The 21,414-nt window shown below is 35.8% G+C and overlaps 1 protein-coding gene across 2 annotated transcripts in view; it reads left to right on the top strand.

The window, feature by feature from the left end:
* Positions 1-21,414, top strand: part of LOC134531150 (serine/threonine-protein kinase D1) — a 157,764-nt gene that overhangs the window by 28,511 nt on the left and 107,839 nt on the right. For both annotated transcript variants that reach the window (XM_063366769.1, XM_063366770.1), the window contains exons 4-5: positions 1,842-1,976; positions 8,452-8,621. In XM_063366769.1, coding sequence (XP_063222839.1) covers positions 1,842-1,976; positions 8,452-8,621 — 305 coding nt within the window. The remainder of the gene's footprint in view (positions 1-1,841; positions 1,977-8,451; positions 8,622-21,414) is intronic.

Raw genomic sequence — 21,414 nt, forward strand, 5'->3', positions numbered from 1 at the left:
TGTCCATGGTTTCATCACACAATATTACCAAGTCTTCATTGCTGATGTTTTCCTTGATTCCATCCATCATTTTCTGACCGATCAAAGGGACATATTTCCTTCGCAATGTGTCTGCACAAGGCAAATCTCCACCTCCAGTTACGTTACCAGCTATCCAGTTCCGTAAGCTGGGATGATCAAGTTTTTCTAGAGGGATTCCAGCAGCAATGAAGGCCTCAGTGGTGTTCTTCACAAAATATTCTTTCTCAGTTTTCACCTTCTTAGAAATTTCTTGCGCCTCTTGAAGTGATACTTGTCTCTTGCATACACTGCCAAGTTTTTGTTTCTTGTGACAATCACTTTCCAAATGTTTTTTAGAGTATCCATTCGTTCATGTTCTAACCGAAAATTACAGAACTTGCACATGAGAATATTGTCCGTAACATAAAACCCGTCACACTTGAACTGCGTGGCCCTGACCTGAGGGGTTACTTTAGACTTAGGCATATTTAGAAATAATTTCCTGAGCTTGACATAAAAATACCGTTGTATAATAACTTCACATACTTCGTTAAATGATAAAAAAAAACGTCATTTGACTCCGAAAATATTACATGTGCGCGTGGCTTTAAAACAAAGATGCCACAGTAAAATCATAGATTAAGTTAGTAGAATACTCCATGTAATACTTGGTAAAATCAATGGATACGATCCGAAATCATAATTACCCAGCGCACATGTATCTATGGAGTTTACATCTATGGTGGAAGCAGATATTGATTATTTTTGAAAGCCTAGGGAAGTTGGCAGATATAATTTATTTAGCAATTGGTAGACTAGGTTTCAGATCATAAACATCGTGAATACGTGAATGTACCTATTTTAACCACGGCCTTAGTTCTAAGGCCGTGATTTAACTAAAATGAACAGTCTTCTTGATTAAAAGGTTATTTAATACTTTGTATAAACTGCACGTTCAAATAACAATTATATTTAATGACATTTTTTTTTCTCAGTAATAAACATATGCGATGGTGCATCTTCAACTATTGCAGCGAAAACATGGCAAACACAATACACTAGAGACGTTTCTTTTTAGGAAGCTGGGAATAAACTTAGGTGCGTACATGAAACTTTCGACTTGCATTTTTTTGGACGCGATTATAGTTAATATCAATAAATAACATGGGTTTTAAGTTAATTTCGTTTTTATTTCGCGGAAGACAACTATTTCGCGGGTTTGTCGCTAATTGAGGTTAATTTCGGTGTTATTTCGCGATATCACAATTCGCGAAATTTACGTGCCATAATTATTTATGCACCTACAATAGACAATATCTATAAAGTATGATTCTCATTAACATGCAAAAAAGTAAATAGTTGAAAAAACTTCTAGCTTTGCACATTTATTATTTTTAATATTTTTAATGTAAGGGTTTTTCTGTGGCATGTAAAGCTCATTAACAAACTTTATAGTATATGATAATGTTAAAAAAATGCAGCATTTAAATTAATCACATTTTCATTTCTAAGTTTATATCACATCACAAACAGAAATATTATAAAGGTGGTGGGGATTTATTTTGGAACTTTTATTTTGTTCAGCAAGGACAAAAAATGTTTTATAAAAATTTTGCACTATACAAAAAAACAACTTATTTTGTTCTAAATAATATTAACGGAATTATATAGGCTGTGTGCGTGTGTGCATATATATATATATATATATATATATATATATATATATATATATATATATATAAGATTTTGTTGTTGACTTGGATTGAGCCTAGCCTAATCTGCCTGGATGATCACCTCATGTGCAGTGGTGGGGAGGCTGTGATGTGTGTGATGTGTTCCAGCCCAAGTGCCCACAGAGGAGGACAAGCCTATCCGTCCTCATGCTCTCGTCGTCCACTCCTACAAGGCTCCTACCTTCTGTGACTTCTGCGGCGAGATGCTGTTTGGGCTAGTGAAGCAAGGTCTCAAGTGCGAAGGTACCATCCGGCTCTTGCCTGCATTGCTCATTCCTGCTTGTCACAAGCATGGCTACGTATTTACTTTCCTTGGTTTGCTGCATATTTGCAGTTTTCCTGCCCGTTTTAAGATATTTTTCATTGTCCATCAAACTTATTGCCTACATTGAATTCAGTTTGTTTGCACAGTCAACAGTAAATTACTGCCACACTTCTGATGCCATTTCTTACACAATTTGCTCTATTTGGCCAGAATAATTATATTTTAGAAGTGTCAACAAGCATTTCGTTTGACCAGCCAGTAGTAAAATACATCTACACATCCATACACCGCTTTACCAAAAAAAAAAACTTCCCTTCAAAGTAATACCCTTTAACCTAAAAGAGAAAGTTACTAGCCATTATGCTAGATGGCTGCTGCAGATGCAGTGAACTTACACTCCAAAGCACTGCACAAAAAGCATAAAATTTTAGAATGCCGAAAATTATTACGGAAATTTTTAAATCAATCATTAATTCTATTAAACAAATATCTGTGGAATTTTGCACTTTTAATTGTTCTTTATACACCAGTCACCCTTACTCTTGTGTCGACGACTCAATTAACTACCTATTTTTAAAAACAAATTGATACAAACATGACGTCTTTCTGTTCTCACATCTCTGCTGAGGCACGTTATAGAGTTGCACACATCTATGAACTACATACATCTATGGCACCTTCAACTGTTATGTTTTGATTGTATAACGTACTTTGTTTACAGATGTGATGAGAACATTAAATATTTTCACGTGTTATTTATTTTATAGTTAGAGATGAATATTATTCCACAGAAGTCCAAAAAAATAATTTATATGTGATTTGAACGTGAGTTGAGCCATTTCATGCTGCAGTTAAGTTGTAGTGAAGGACTATTTTCGTAAAGGGTTTTGCTATACTGCCGGTACCGGCACCGGCACCGACATTTTAGCTGCGGTTCTCGGTGCCGGTTAAAATGCTGGGAACCGTAGGAACCGAGAACCGGTACCGACCCATCCCTAATATAAACGTATTTGAACAACATGGCTTCAAAAACTCAAACCGCAAATAATTCAAGAACAGAGTACCGCCATGACACTTCTAACCTTTCAACATACCAAAAACATGTACCTCACAGTCATAGATATTGTTGAACAAGTGGTATTTTTGGGTAAATGTTTTTGTTCTGTTGATATAAAGCTTAGAAGTGTCGTGGTGCCACATGTGACAGGAGTTGTTTACCAACGGACATCTCTGTGTTTATAGCAGAGTAAAAAGTAATTATTTACATGAACGTAATTTTATCGGGAAAATATTGGCCCAACCATTGTAAATATCCATGAATGTCTCTAGTTTTCCGCCAATCAATTTAACTCTTCAAGTATTTATGAAAACGGATCAAATCTGTAAAAACAGCAGGCCTGGTTTAGTATACAGTTTAAAATTAATATTAAGTTAATGCTGATACTTGGATCTGTAATTGGATTCAGAATACAACTTGTTCAATTCTTTCCTCATAGGAGCACAATATTTAAACTGTATTACAGTATTTCAGTGTGCCTATCAAAATTTATTTTGTGATACCTTTGATAAGGTTTGTTGCCCAATAATTAGAATTTTTAGTTTAAGTAAAAGAGATAGGAACTGAAAAATGCCAACAAATAAAGTAAAATTCTCTTGTGGTTGAAAAAAATGTTTTCATTACGTTAATACCTTTACAGTTTTTTGAGTAAATGGTTTTCAAATATTTATATAATGTTGATTAAATTTGTACTTATTTATTCAGCCATGCTTCACATTTAATTTTAAAAAAATATGTTTTTTACAACATTTTGGGACTTTTTGTTAGTCATACTCAAATAATCAAAAACAAATTGCTAATGAAAACTTCAATGCAAAATGTACAGAGTATAATGCAAGTAACAATATTTGTTGATAAAAAATTATCAAAATTAGTTTTTAAACATTTCTATGTTCATAATTTTAAAGTTACTGTTTTGATAACAAGATTTGAGATTCGTAAAATTTAAATTGTAACCTGAAAATATGAAATCCGTATGAAGCTGTAAATAGGTGATACATATATGAATTGCTTCCATTCTCGTAAACACTTGCAAATTCGCTTCTGGTAATAATTTGTCATATACATCTGTCAACAAAATATTGTTTTGATATTTGAAACTACGGTTGCCATTTGAAATCTTTTTTAAAAAAAAAAAAAAAACTGAGGAAAATAACAAATATCACCTATTTTTGAGGAAATATAATTTTTAAAGTAATAACATCTAATTTATCAGTCTCTAAGTATAATACTTAGTGCAGTGCCTGAAGGTGATAGTGACTGTTTGCTAGTTTGCACTATGAATGCATTGGTTTTTAACATTTAATTAATGTTTCATATTTTTTCAGTGCCATCATTTTGTTAAAAATTTACAGTACTTAATCAATTTTTATCCAATATGTTGTTGCTTTACCTGAAATATGTTTAGCAGTATTCCTCATGTGATATTTTGTTGTAAAATTCGTGTATAAAGCCTATTACAACAGTGGTTCCAAAACTTTTCAGCTGATGTCCCCTTGAGATGTAGTGTGGCCCATCCCCTTATACTTTTGGACAAAAACTACGGCAATAGGGGTGTGTGAAGCTTCGAGTATTCGAAGTCGAATCGAAGATATTTTTTTCCTTCGAAAAAAATAAACTTCGAGTGGAAAAGTCGAAGATTCTTGCCAGAAACGTTTGGCCCAATATTTGGATCAATATATATATACTGCCAAAATATATTCGCGGCGTGTAATTTCCCGTTTATGTAGACAGCAAATTCTCTCTAGTACGTCCCTCTTGTTAACGTACAATCCAGTATAACGTATAAAGCCGCCGGTCCCTTGAAACGCCATGCAAATTAATAGGCATAATAAATATATAACGTACGTTTTTCAAAGCCCTGGACGGTAATTTCTCATTAATACGTATCGTTTTGCCGATATTAATACACAAAATATTAAACATTTTCTCATTTCATGCACAATTCTATAGCTTTGTTTAACGACAGGTCTTGTGGAAATTGTTTACATACGTTTTCTTTCTTTCGTTGAGTAAAATGGCAGTTGCAGTGCAGGTAACCTTGCGGATTGAAATTTCATTCGTATAAAAAAAAATTCGGCTTTATTTTTTGTGATTGGTGTAGCAACATAACATTTATGCGGAATAATCAAGAGTTGTAAATAAAAAGCGCTTAACTTTTTCAATTAAGAAAAAAAAAGATTCGATTATAATATTTATCCTACAAAATGCGTATTTTCGCGTTTGAATTTGTAGCAATGGATATTGGCCGATGTCGGCCATATCTGGCTAGGTACATACCACGTGAATTATACGATGGCCAACAACTACTAATGCGTTTTTTGTTCCCGTTTGTTTTCTGTTACGATGACCTAACCAATAATTTGTTTGTAAACATCATTTCAGATTGACATCTTTCGCAATCGTACACAAATGTAATACGTATACAACATTTATTTAACAGATCTAGTGGTACACAGTTTCCGATGCTAGTGAATATTTTGTGACGTTTCTTGAAGCTTGTTTAATGGCGACGTGACGACATGGATAACCTGTTTATATTTTTGGTAAATATGTACAGTCGCGGTAGATGCCAAAAAAAATGCTAAAAATCTGAAAATACTTTTATTATGTGCCCTTTCACTTCCTCTTTTCAAATCAACCGGCGGAGGTAAGAAATTCCAAATACTTTAGGAGATATCGAATTTTTAAATTTCATCATATGTAGAGTCGCGGTAGATGCCAAAAAAAAATGCTAAAAATCTGAAAATACTTTTATTCTGTGCTCTTTCACTTCCTCATTCAAATCAACCGGCGGAGGTAAGAAATTCCAAATACTTTAGGAGATATCGAATTTTTTAATTTTCATCACAATACCTGCGTAGTATGCGGCGATGACCATTGTTTCTTGTCATAGATAATAAGGTTTCTTGTTTACGAGTATCATGTTTCTTATTGGACAATTTTGTCACGTGACTGTTCCGCGATTGGCCAGTATTCAAATTAACCAATAGGTGATTATTTATTCCGTGATTGGTCAGTATTCAAATGAACCAATACGTGATTATTTATTCATTTATTGTTCAATACGATGTTTAATTAATCGGTCAACTTCTGCCGTGAACGACTACATCATTTCCTTATAGTGGCAAAGGAAATGTACTCGCCTCCAACTAGGTGAGTTTTTAACTTTTCTAATTTTAAAGTATTATTTTTTTATTTGGATATTGTTGCGCAAGTAATAAGTAAAAAAAAATTACGTGAGTTGTTAATGTTCATCATTTGTCCGGGTTTTGTTAGGTCAGGTCAGTTACATTATAAATAATTTAAAACTAAAGAACCATTAAATTAAATTCACATTATTTTTAATGTCCGCTTAGTTTGAAAGTATTTATAATGTAACTGACCTGACATAATCGACCATTTTATTTATTACGCATTCACTAACACACGTCAAAATAAAAAATGGCGACGTTCGAAGGGTTAAACGGGCTTTGTATTGCTAAATTAAAAAATTCGATATCTCATAAAGTATTTGGAATTTCTTATCTCCGCCGGTTGATTTGAAAAGAGGAAGTGAAAGAACATAGAATAAAAGTATTTTCGGATTGTTAGCATTTTTTCCGCATGAATACGCAGGTATTGTGATGAAAATTAAAAAATTCGATATCTCATAAAGTATTTGGAATTTCTTATCTCCGCCAGTTGATTTGAAAAGAGGAAGTGAAAGAGCACAGAATAAAAGTGTTTTCAGATTTTTAGCATTTTTTTTGGCATCTACCGCGACTGTACATATTTACCATATTTTTATATTTAGTGTATTACGGCAGTATAAATGTAGGTAGGCCTAACCGTAGAAGTTATGAGTACCCAAAAGCGTATGGTATCAGCATTGCAAAAAAACTAGAGATTCTTACAGCTGTTGACAACTGCAAGAAAAAGTATGATGTTGCAAAACGCTTTAATATTGCACCTACAACTCTGTCCACAGTAATAAAAGACAGCAAAAATAGAAGAAAATGCTGCAAAACTGCACCAGAAGAGGAAAAGATATAGCAAATGTATCGATAGTCACCTTGACAAAAATCTTTTTGATTGGATTGTGCAAGCACGCTCTAATAACATACCCATCTCGGGCACAGCACTGCAAGAAAAAGCACGAATGGAGGCACTAAGGCTCGGAATTGACAATTTTCAAGCCTCAAATGGCTGGCTCACACGCTTCAAAGCCAGGTGGAATTTAACTTTACTAATGAAAACTAGATGAACGAATTTTACAAATTTTAAATAAATGAAAAGTATTAATTTTTACTGTGGATTAAGACATTTAACAGTACTTAAGTAGTATACATACATTTTTTGAAGATGTTTGGTACAAAAGAATTTTCTTTAGTCTGTATAATCATGATGAAACATATGTAACAATTTTTTTTTATATTAAAAATTATGTTATTTCAAATCCTTCGACTTCGATTTTCCTTCGACATTCCTTCGCACAATATAAGCTTCGCTTCGACTTTGCTTCACATTTAAAAAGAGACCTTCGCACATGCCTATACAGCAAAGAATGTAAACTCAATTTTCTTGGAGAAAATTGGTTTTTTAAGAGAGTACATTAGGAAAAAAAACTTTCTTAAAATCATTTATTTTCCACCACATTACTTGCCAAATATGAGCAAATAAACCAAATGGTAGCAAAATAATATAACAATTATAGCATCTAGCTGTCTTCCCTTAAGTTGTGAATAACATTATGCAAAAATCAAATTATTAAATATGTCACAAAGGAATAGAAAGTTCAGTAATATTTTGACATGCATACATATATTCACAGATCATCAAATGATTTTACGCATCCCCCAAGACTAACTCACATCCCCCTGGAAGGGAGGTGCATTCCCCTCATTTTGGGAACTACTTTATTACAGTTTCCCTATTATTTGAAATGGTTTGTAGACCATGTGTCATGTTTCTAACTTCTTATTTTGTGATCATGAATAATTTATCTGATTTTGTAATCATATTCGTGTCATATAACTATGTCATGTTCATGATGTTAAACATTTATCAAAAATGATAAATGATAAGTAACTTAAAAATGTATACTTTTATAAAATAAAATATTATTTCATAATTGTAATGTTCTTTATGAGGACTTTACTTTTGCCTTTGTCTTTCTAATAAAATAATAATATACAAGCCCAATTTTTCAGTGGAATTTTGGATGCCAATCACACATGGTGGAAGTATAAGTTCCCCAGTTTCATTGTTTTTCAACCATCTGCATTGTATAACTGTACATAAAAAAAGTATGTTTGATTAATATTTTTTAAAGTGTTTTATGATAATACTTTATAGAAAATTATTCATGTGTGGCTAGTATGCTAATGTTTGAATTTGGCTGTTCATGGATTTAGGTTGTGGTTTAAATTTCCACAAGCGCTGTGTCATCAAGATACCAAACAACTGCTCGTACACAATATTGAATGGCAAGCGGAGACGGTCATCCACCCTTCATGTGCCACGCAGTCCGTCGGACACTGGGTCAACATCATCAATAGCCTCGACTTCGGATGAGAATGGACTGGTAGGCACTCATATTATTTTGACAGCTGGAGCTCTGTCTGTGAGGCTGTTGTTTTCACTTTGCAGGTAAATATTACTGTCAGCCACATCACATAATGTTGGTAGCCATAACTTTCAAAACTGCACATCACATGAGATATGGTGTAGCCCCGGTTTTTGAAACGGACACCAGAACTAATTTATTTTATTCAAAATGAAAGAAAAAAATTATATTGATAATGTAACACTCCAGACCTCTTCAGATCTCAAATTTCTGTCTAAAGTGCACATTAATGAATACTTAATTGAATCAGTTGAGCGCTGAAAAACTATGCAAGTTCCAAAAAAAAAAATTACTGCCGACGATTGGTTACTGAAATAACGTGTTTCTGACAAAAACTGATATTAAATGTTTTTATTACTATTTCATGAATATTCACACATCCTCATGGCCGCATTTTTCAGACCACGAGAACAAATATATGTCGAATTCACAAAAACGTTGCACAAAACATCTTCACTGACTTCAAGAAACATGTTGACTGTTTGTAGGTACCGAAAATTAAATATTCAATACAGTTCGAAAGTAAATCTCTTGGATGCTAACAACTCATGGTCCAAGTCAAAAAACTCACGTCCTTCGGAAAAATGGGCAAAATTTACTCAATCCTTGTTTTGGGCTAAATACCAACGACTGTGGCCACAAAACTCTAAATAAAAGTTCCAAACAACGAAAATTGTTGATTATAGAAGTTAGTGCCCAGACCACAGCCATGAAATTCTCTCTTCAAACCATTAATATATTATTATTAGGGCCAATGAAAAATGGTAAATAAAAAGGGCCTATTTCGGTGAATAAAAAGAGTTATTTTGGTGCAAAATTTTGGTGAAAAAAAATTGTTTTGTTAGAAAAAATAAATATTTCGTCATTATAATTTTATACACATATATAATATTTGATGGAATTATTGTTTTATTTGGTCAAAATTTATCAAAAAAACAATGTTTTAAAGTACAACATGTACATCTAAAATTTAGCACGCTGCATTTGTAATTAAAATTCTCAAGATTACATACAAAAATGATCGGAAACTGATCAGAAACGTTAGTGGTTCAAGTCCATTTCGACTATCTCTGAAAATCAGCTATTATATATTTCCTTCAAACTAGTCCCCACCAAAACACATTGCTAGCATTATTTCCATGTTTTCTGCCTCCAAAGATGTGCGTTTGTCACTCATTATGTTGCTGTACGCTGAAAAGGCACGTTCACTGTCAACATTGGACACTGGAAGCCAGAGACACTTGATTATACTTCCTGAGAATTCTGGAAAGTCATTCTTCAACGACAGTAAAACTCGTAGCATGTCTACTTTCCCAATTTCAGACTTCAGAACAGCATGTTTTGTTGCTGCGTAGCCCTCCAAAAACTGTTGAAATGTGAGATCTCGAAGTAAAGGCACAGCTTGGACTCGATTCTGCAAGTTCACTGCATCAATTTCTGGCCCTTTTGAAATTATTTCCCTTGGATTGAACAAGAAGCCTATGTTCTCCAAGAATGATTTTGCAGGATCCACTCCCATCAATGATGACAGTTTTAGAAAAGATTTCTGGCCAGTCACAGCAAGTTTCACTCCTGTTGCAGCTTTTAGACATGCAGCAGAATTCAACAATTTTGCTGTCTCTCCACCCAAATTTCTGTCACTGACAAGCTTGAACCCTGTCTTTATATCAGACAGTTTTGCACACAGTTTGTGAGCGAATGGATATGATGAACCTTACAGACATTCCAACAGATCAACAGATTTTTTGCAATACTCTACCACAAATTTTGCCTCACATTGCAAAACTAAAACCTGATCGTTGCTCAAGCTTTTGAAGTACTCTGTAGCATCAGCACCATCAAAATCTTTCTGTCTAAAAAATCCAACAAGATGAACTAGGTACTTATCAAGATAAGTCACTGAAGTGAACCATGAGTTCCAGCAGGTCAAAACAGGTGATGGGAACAGCTTTGGTTCAACAGAAGATTTTTTGAGGAAATCCAAATAGTGATGTTTATTTTTCCTGGTGTTCAGGAATGCCATCTTTGCCTTCACTACACATTCGTTTAACGTGGTTATTTTTGTAGACCAAACATTCCCAACTAAATTAAGTTTGTGTGTCCAGCACTGAATGTTTAACATGTTCTCACCCACTAACACTTTCAACAATTCTGCACACTTGTTCATATATTTTGCAGAATCAGATACAAACGCTCCAACATTTTCATACTTCACGTTATATTTAATTAATGTCTCCACTACTGCTCGTGAACATTCTGTTGAATTAGCATTACTGAGCACTTTCACTCCAGCAACCAGCAATTTGGAGTCACCACTAGCTAAGAGAACTTTAAACAAAACAATGAAGACCCATTCTCCTCTTCTGTTTGTGGTTTCATCACACAGCACAACTACCTGTTGGTCCTTGACTGCCAGTTTTACTTTCTCTTCTTCCTCCATCTTCAGTGACTGTAGGTACGTAGTGTGCGTAATGTGTGTGCTTGAGGAAGATCTCCCGAACCTGCAATCAAATGTCATATTTCCATATACTGAAATTCAAAGCCATATTTATTTTAAACATGTTACAAATTTTTATGTATTTATTTAGTTTGAACCCTCTTCTTAAAAAATAATAAAATTCCCAAAACACTTTCATTTGAAACTTAAACATTCCTCTATTTATAACAAAAGGCAAAAAAACTAAATTTCTACCTGTTTCTAAGAAATAACTTTTCATTGTTTACATTATAAAGCCTAAGCATTGATGCAGCAGCCGCCATGTTGATATTTGTTTCCATTTATGTACATCGCATATACAGTCAAACCTCTATCTATCGTTTTTCAGGGGACCAACAAAAAAATTCAGTAGATGCGGACATTCAATAGATGTGGACTTCACTCTAAGAAATTTAAAAAAATATTTCAACCTCAAAATTAGTGTCAGAAATATATCAGTTACTTGTCATTAAAGTTAATCAGTTGAAAAATAAATAAAAATGGAAGTTTTTACTTAATTCAATTTACACTTGCAAAAAAAAAACATACGCACAATAAATCTACATGGAAATTAAAGTCTTTTTCAATATCCTGAAGTCTGAAATATGTTTACTCATGTCATCAAATGTAGAGCTGTACTGAAAAAGCCGATTTTGCCAATATTTAGTTGAATCAACATTTCTGCCGACTTCCGATACGCTTGTTAATTTTCAGCCGATATTACTGAAAAACGAGAGAGACTGCCATAACCTAAAAATCCACGATTACCCTTTTCACTTTTCGTAGTAGTACTGCATTCTTTCAGATCGTATTATTTCTTCGCAACATGTGCCAAACGTACATATAAAAATTTAACATCCTTTTTTTCAATAATGTTCTTTAATTTTAATATGTCATAAATAAATACATTACCGTCACGGTAAATATACATCTCGGTTGTTACGGTAACTGTAGTGCAAATGTGGTAGCTATCGTGCTTCTGTAGTAATTATGGTATCGACAAAGAATCTTTAATTCTTTTTATGGTAATTATCCTAGGATAACAATTGGGTTTGTACTGTAGTTATGGTACATCATCCATATTTCTTCGTAAGTTGTTGTTCAATTGTCTTTTCTTCATATTTACGTGCTCCATTACTTGGCTGCAGATTTAAGGTGATTTTTACTACTCTATACTATTGTTACTGTTTTTATGACGGTTTCTTTCTAATAAATGGTTATTTCTGCAAAATATTTATGGTTAAACGATCATCTATTATAATTTATAGTGACGGGACCACATATTTTGTACGATCAATGCGGACAAAACGATAATTCGAACATCGGTACAAGCGGACTTTTTTAACCTTAGTTGTATGGCAATTTTGCCGGACCGTAGAAAGTATACGATAAACACGGACAATCGATACATGCGAGTTCGATAGATAGAGGTTTGACTGTATTGTCTATTTAATCATTTCAGAGCCTGAAAAATTGTCCAGTTGGCATGACACCTGATCCTGTTGTACATGTTTTTTTTTAAAAAAGCAGTGGGGAGGCTAAACCTGACGTGAATAAATTGCGTAGTAAATAAACTACATCAGGTTTATTTTTTACGTATTTTAATTTTTTATCGTGCGAAACACGTCGGCGCTGTGCACCTCCCCACTGCTAAAAAAAATAAGCATCATGTACCACAGGATCGTGTTATGAGACACTAAAATGATAAAATAGATGGAAAATGTGATGTAAACTAGTAACAATGTAGCGGCTACCGCATAAATGCTCAGGCTTTATATATAAACAATATGTAAATGGTAATTTCTCCAAAATGGGTATGGATTTCGTATGTGCGCCTTTTGCCATAGAGGAATATTTGTAGCACTAAATTAAAGTGTTTTGGGATATTTATATATTTTTTTTAAGGAAGAGGGGTCAAATAAATATATCTGTAAATAAATCTGTACCAACTTTTAGTTTAGTTTCACCTACCTTTCACATATTCATTCAGCCATTCTCTTATTGCTGGGTGGTTAACTTTTTGAAGTGGTATATTTGCTTTAACAAAAGCGCAAACTGTATCCTTGGCCAGTTTAGTTTTCTCGTTCTTTGTTTTCTTGTGAATAGAGATATTTTCTTCTAGAGTAACTTGACGCTTTTTCCAGAACCTGATGCTTGACATCTATCTTTATTCACCTTGTGCGATGCTCGAAATTTACAGTGTTTTTCACACGTGTCTTTTCTTTTCCAGTCGACTTGCACATTACAGAACTTGCACATCATGATTCCTTTTTCTATACTGAACACGTAAAATCCTTCGTCGTCATATTCTTTAGCTCTTTCGAAAACACTCACAACTTTCGGCATTTTATACGTTTATCCACAGTGACCACAGTAATATGACCAACATGCCACAAAACTTTAACGGAAAACGATCATAGAATGCGGAAGAGATACATATTGCATCCATTCGGAAATAAATAACTTAAACTCGGCATACACGCACTTGTGAAAATAAAATCATAGAACATTTCGACACTCGTAACTACCAACGCCATCTGTGATTTGTCCACCAGTAGCTAAAGTGATGATGTTTATTGCCACTCTCTACTCTATGGGTTCTAGAGAAAAACAAAAGCAAAGATGGCGTCTCACATATAACCTCTTGGAATAATAAACGTTTTGTGCAGGTTCCAGAATGATTCAAGGTGATTTTACGCATTAAAAAATGTTAATTTCGTGCAAATATCGTGATTTTGTCATATTTCGTGAAAAACTACGGATTTCGCGCATCACAGTAAATTTCGTTAAAACGAAATGCAGTATATTAATGTCTTATGACTACCCAGTAAGGTTATTTGTACGTATTACACATCATGTGCAAGTGATTTTTTTTACAATTTCGCGATTTCATCATTAACGAAATTTGACTACCCCTAATTATTATTGAGACACTGCCCAAAACTCGACCTACATGGTACTTCATAAAGACGCTGACTAACCTGAATAGGTGAAAAAAAGGTAATTGCAACCATAGTCCATACCTGTATTACACTGCTGTCGCAAAGGGGGTTCAGATTTTCGAATCTACATACTTGGCTTGATGCCTAGGGCGCCACCACATGTGTTACGGGCATGCGGACCCGGCGACTCTACTCTCAGGGCCGTGACGTCGCCCGTGTGCAGCGAGGCCCGTTTCCCCCAGAATCAATATAAACACGTAATTACGTCCCCTCTCAGCGGGGGTCACGCTATTTATTAACACACACAATAAGTTAGGCTCTCGAAGGCGGCCCACACGCCTAAAGTCTCCTCCCCACGTGGCCACGCGCACAAAACACACTGATATATTAATGAAATAAAATGTAAATAAAACAATCTGCTGCTTGAGGTAAGTCCTGAAATTAAAGAAAAATGGTTTATATAAAAAAATACAGTAAAACCTTTTTGTTGTGACCCCATTTATTGCGACCACCTCTCTATTACAACCCGATTTCGAGGAACCGTGAAAAAATTGCCGAAAATCCGAAGAAAATCGGACAGAAAATAAGTTTCTTGAAGTGAGTAGCGTGTTACTGCATTTCTCTTGCCGAGTGCTGTACTGCCTTAGGCAGCGTATACCTAAAATAGATACCACTTCCTGTCGACCGCTGTCAGCGCTTAATAATGCCCATTTCATGTCCCTTTGCCGGTAGGGTGCAGATAAAGGTTTTTGTGGCAATGTGTTTACGTTTAGCTTTTTGCAAGTGTCTAGTGCGGTACGCAGTTAAGGCAAAGCTACCTGCTGGATTTCTTTTGATTTTGATTACTATCGGTTAACAATACACAGCGACCGACTGGATGCACGCCCGCCTCGACTTGTTTTAACTGCCGCAGCGATGTTTATTTTGACAGCTCAAGCAATTATCTTTTCCCGTGGGTTGTTAGAAAAAGGTCACTTCACCCAGCATAAAAAAAAGGCTACGCCACTTATTCCCCACGCCCATGCAGGAAACACACTGGCTGCCGTCTGTCTCCCCCGCATTTATCTTTCTTCTAACATTCCACGTCTCACCTCTCGCGCGAGCAATAACGAAGCGACCACGCATTTGGCCGCTGCCGCCAGCAATTTTCCGCGAATATATATGAAAAATGCGAAAAAAGCGATTTTTAAGAATAACAGCTAAATAACACCGAAATTACACAGTACAAGTCTCTTATATTTGAATGTGAAATGCTTGATAGTCAAGACTTGCCCGGGTCCTGGTTGATAGGCTGGAAGAATATACTGCCTTGCATTTCTATGTGCTTCCTCTAATCAGCTTTAGGGCGCAGCTTGGTCTGCGTGTGTTCGTAAGCGGGATGATAAGAGCGATGCTCAATGGTAGTTCTAGCGCGGTAAAACATCTAAGTGCAAGGCTCTGAACTGGCGCGCAGTCATCTCATTCCCGTCAGATAACTGTGAAATTTGAGCGGTGACCGTAACATTATATGGCGGAAAAATAAAGATAAAGGTGTAATGCATTTCCCTCTGATACTTTCAAAAAATTTGTAACTGGTTTTTTACACCTAAAACTTCGAAAACATGCCTTTTAGCCATTTTATCTCCTCTAAATCCTCTTGATCCGATATCAAAAGTACCAGTTGGGCATTAACAAATTCTTAAATGCTTTTTGTCAACAAACTCCAGTCGGAAATCTAGTGTAGTTTGGAAATCGCGTAGGTTTTTCGTGGCTGTGCGCGGCACGCGACTGTAGTTGCCATGCGTCAATTGTATCAAAACAATTAACGGTAAATGGCTGTCGCAGGGGCCCTTAAAAATTTTTCATTTTACCAGAAATGGACTATACAAACCTGGCTTTCGTCGCGCGCAGTTTGGAGAAGGGGAGGAAGGATGTTGACAGTTTCACATGCCAAAGGGGGAGATAGACACGATGGTTTGTATGCCTGGGTGGGATGAACCTTGAAGTCTGGGCAAGGGAAGGAGAGGTAGGCCGTATGACGTCATGCATCCGCCACCTGTGCTGCCGCCAGCCTGTCTAGACGAGATTCCCGCGCTCCCACTTACGTTGCACAAGCTACTGCTGTCGTATTTTCAAGCAGAATGTCCAATTTTTTTTTTCTCTTATACGAACATTAGTACGATTATTATAAACCCACACAAAATATATGCTGCGTGTTAAATAATGACTTTTTATAACCTTTTATTGTGAGTTTTACCATTTTTTCCCCAATTATTTTTGTTTTGGTGCCAAAATATCAGATTTTTTGACGGTTCCTGAGAATGTATTCGTAAAATCACTGCTTCGTTAAATCCGGGGTTCGTGACATCGGGGTTCTAGTGTATTTAACTACGACAAGCAGAAAACTTACATGTAAACTAACCAGTAAAAATAAACTGTATTTTGACATATTTTCTTTAGAGGTGGCCTGTATGGTGACGGACTTGTCATGAAGGTTGAAGTGGGTTGAAAACAAGCCGTCTAGCATTGTGAGTGACAGCATCCTGCCATTATACGGCTGGTTTCTTAGCGAGTAGTGGTTTGGTAAAGGGGGGGGGGGTTTGAAATAAACAGAAAATTTCGGAAAACATATATTACGACCCCCCCCCCCTCCCCCCTATTTCGACCCTATTCCTGGGAACCGTGAGGGGTCGTTTCAGAGAGGTTTGACTGTAGTAAGATGGATGCAGATCAGTAATAGTCGAGAGTTGCAGATGACAGGCGTGTGAGACTCCTTCCTCAGGCAGCGACGGCGACCGACTACCTTCCGGCGAGCCCTCGAGGCGGGTGTAACGCTCACATCTGGCCAACGGCTATTACCGTGCATTTAAATAAAGCGTGCTACCGAAAAAAAAATGGACATACATAAATCCTTAATTAATTTATCCCACTGGCTGAAAACAATAAAATTACATAATTAATTTAATATTAAATAAAGTCTGCCTCGGGAATGTTCGTCCACGCTCGGCATCCTTTGGGAGTGAAGCACTGACGTCTTTCTGGTGGGCGCGGGCCGGCAAACACATACACCCACTACGGCGGGTGGTTTGAAACATTCGGGTCATAGAGTGTGGTGGTGGGAGGAGGGGCCTGCAAGGGCGAGACGTGAGGCACATCGGGTTTAGGGAGGGCGTAGCCCCGGTCGACGTCAACACAATTATAAGACCAAAATAAAATTATATCAACTACTGGTGTAGTTGGAAAGAAATTTTATCAAATGCTCTAAATCTTCAAGGAAATACAAATAAAAGGCTTTTAAATTTAAAAAAAATATATAAATTAAATACTTATAAGTTGTAGCTATAAAAAACTAGCGGAAATCATTTTATGAATCCAAATTTTTTTGAAAAATCAAACCAATAGGTTGATGTAATATTATAACATTACGAGGAGGTAACCAAAAGAAACTGAACTTTTTTTTCTCGTGTATTTACTTACAATTGAAACAAAAACCTTTAATCTCCTTCAAAGTACTCTCCACTGGCACTAACACACTTGACCAATTTTTTTTATTTCATTGTTAAAAACTTTTTTTAAATTCATCCTTTTTGATTAACAACAGTGCCTCTGTCTTTATTTTGGTAATGTTTGACAAAACACTTTCCTTTCGTGTTTATTTTCATTCTGGGAAATATAAAAAAATTGCAGGGGGCAAGGTTGAGTCATGCAATTTTTTTGTCAAAGTGTGAGTAGGTGCATTATTGTGGTGGTGCGGCGGAGAAAATAAAAAGTGTGAAAAGAACGTGCATAAACGTCTGCAAATGTTGCAGTATGTGTGTCCTGTCACTTTAACCAGTCACCCAATTTCCACAGATCAGGAAATTGCGCAATATTTTCAAATCTTCCAGCTAGAAAGCCTGGTTAACTGTCGTACCCCGTGGAACATACTCTGACTGGACGACTTTTTCATATTGATAAAACAAATAGCATTGTTTTGATGTTTGATTTCACTTGACGAGCGGTTTTTTGGTAAGGCGAACTGGAAATCTTCCAGTCTAGTTTCAGGGTCGTATGATTCGTCACCTGTGATGACCTTGAAAAAAAGTTTGGATCGTTTCAGACTCTTCCTTCAAAACACAGCATACTACTTCATGAATTTTTTTTTATCTGCAGTCAGCAGTCGAGGCAGGAGTTGGGCAGCCACCCTTCTCATCCCTAAATCTTTCGTCATAATTTTCTGATCTGAACTCCAAGTCACTCCAGACAGCTCCACAACTTCTTCAATGGTCTGTTATCTATATTCCAGGATATTTTGCGAATTTTTTCAATAGTTTAGTCGGTGTGAGCTGTGGAAGAATGCCCAGAGCAATGTTTGTTATCAATTGACATTTTACCTCTTTTGAAACAGAAATACCACTCAAATATTTTAGTTTTCCTATTAGTATTGTTGGGGAATACTGGGGGTACCACAACAATCTTCGAAAATGATTAGCGAGGGTGTGCTTTGACAGTAACAAAGCATTTATTACCAATAAACTACATAGGGCTCATCATGTATAATGAACAAAAGAATTAACTTGAGTGCTTGATAGGCTGACAACAGTCGCTTAGTTCCTCTAAGATGGCGCAAGACTTAAGCTACAAACAGATGATATAAAACTTTAGAGAAATTGTAATACAAGAAATCAGTGATATCAAAATTTGATAAAAACAGCCCCGAAATTAGGCGGAACGCAAAATTGAAGAGAACAAGCCACATGTAACCAATCAGCACACTTGTTTAAATTACAAGCAAGTTATGTTTAATGCATGTACTACATTCAGTCATAAACACCTACCCAAATTAAGTCAATTCCAACAAAATCATTAATTCACTTAAGTTACAAACATAAATAAACAATAAAAATAAAGGCTCCAAGTACTTAATGAACTGTAATATAAACCCACTCGCCTTGCCAATGTCAGTAGCTCAGCTGGTCGCCCACTCGCGGCCCAGTTGCAGGCCACCTCTGTTTGCTGCATGATGTCCATTAGGCAACTTGCGGCAACTGCGACTGCTCAGAGTTTCGTGTACCGGTCCCTGACACCAGGATGCTACCGTCCAGACACGTTCACTCCGTCCTCCACCTCAGGTTCCACGTCCTGGTTTTGGTCACCACCACCCGGTGATCCCGAAACATCCGCCCCATCTTCATACATCTGCTTTGTCTACCGACCATTCCCAGCCTGGGTAGGATCAACCATTCCGAGAAAGGCCTGCAGTGGAAGTTGCCATGAACCTTAGGCTCAATGGTGTCCTACCTTAAGGTGGAAAAGTACTTAGGTACAAAGGTAGGCCGACTGAACAACCAGCTCACAAAATTATACAAAAGAAATAAATTTTAAAGTTAACTAGGGGGTAATATGTAAGTATAGGAAAAATAGAAACTAACACATTTTCAGACCACCATTTATATTTGATATAAAAAACAAAATTTGTGAGTTTTACAGTATTACATAATTATTTATAAATCTACATATACATTAAATAAATAGAGTATCATGAGTTACTTGTTACATTTATTACCTTAAATTTTAAAAGATGGGGCCTCAAAACATTAAAATTAATAAACTGTACTTTAATTCATAAATTTATATGTTAGCAAAAAAATAATAATAAAAACAAACTATGAAAATGTTATAAAATAAATTTTGGTAGTTTGTCCACATGTTCAGCCAAAATCAACATGCTTCATGCGAAGTATGGAAAACGAAGAATCACTTTCCTGAACTCATGAGTGAGTGCATCCCGTAGCCCCCAGAAAAGGTGGAGGAGAACATCCTCCACTCCGAACAAGGGTTTACAAGCTGATCATAGCATGGCCGGCATAGGAAAATCACTCCTGATCCATGACTCGTGGGCTGCCAATTGGCTGCTAACCAAAATTGAAATTACCGCATGGATGCGGTAGATAAATGAGAGAAAATAATAACACTGTTATTCACATGATGGTCGCCAAAATGAAGGAAGTCACCATATATGGCATTACACAGTTAACAAAACATTGTCACAAATGTGCAATTTAAAGAATAGTTTCGAAAACAGAATAGCACACTGCCTTGACCAAAATATAATAATTAATTAAACTTTAAAATAATCAAAGTTGTTTATAGTTATTTTCTTTGATTCTTGATGCACTTAAATTAGATCATAATTATGTGATAATAAATTACAGTACAAATGGTTTAAACATAACATACCTTCACTTAAAGACAAAAATTACTAATAAATTACCCCCATGACAGAAAATATTAAAAATAAACGAGCGTTCAGTTTGCCGAAACAAAAAATATATACACACACACAAAGTTAAGCAAAAACGAGTGTACGCCCAGCAAAATGCTGAAAAACGGTACATTTGCTGTGATGTCAGCCGTGGCGGTGGTACGGACAGTTCAGCTACTAGTTCGCGACGATCTTCTTAAGCTAGAACTGGGATCACTGCAACCACTCGCAAAACAGAATGGTTGCCACCACTATCTGATCAGCCCTGGGCATCCTTGTTGTTTTTCAAGTACAGCTATTATGTCACATTTCAGGTAATGTTATCAATTCCTTGCGCCACCCCCACACCACTTACGTTATGCCTCCGAATAACAACTAGTGGTAATAAACACCAGTACTGCCTCTTCTCCCCACCGAAACCAATCACTCGTACTTCTCACAGTTTACTACGTGACGAAGTTTATTTTGAGTATGGTAGCGCAGTACCTTACTGCAGCATTTAAGGGTCCCTGCTGGTATGGCTGCCTCCTCGAGCATCCTTACGTCGTAGCCGGGCGGCTGGGTTTTGAGGTGCGATGTTCATATGCATATTCATAATTCTCAAATTTGATACGATTTTGACAGCCAAGAAACATGAAATGAGTTTTTGTGATAGATATGTAAATCATATCATCGAAGTAGCCAGTATCATTGCAGTTAAACCTAAAAAGTTTCAGTTCTGCAATAAATTTAATTCTCCTTATTTGTACAACCCCAAAAATGTTAAAAATGTAACTTTGGCAGCTAAGTATGCAAAAAGTATGCGCTGAATATATTTTTTATTTCGTAAAAGTGAAACAATTGAAAAAATCTAAAATTTGATCAGTGATTAATATAAATATAAAATCATGACCTGAAATGGGAGGCACCCCCTTAAGTTTCTAAAAACTATTCAATGGAAAAAAACATTATAAACAATTAATGATAGTTATATTATGATGTATTTAAAATAATGATCAAAAACATAAAATTATGGAAATAAAATAATTTAATACTACCCTCCTTAAAGAGGGTGTGTAATGTGCAAGCCAGTGTGCCCCCTTATTGCTTTGATGCTAGTTGACGTGTGAC

The sequence above is a fragment of the Bacillus rossius genome, chromosome 3, assembly GCF_032445375.1.
Source record: "Bacillus rossius redtenbacheri isolate Brsri chromosome 3, Brsri_v3, whole genome shotgun sequence".
NCBI lineage: Eukaryota > Metazoa > Arthropoda > Insecta > Phasmatodea > Bacillidae > Bacillus > Bacillus rossius.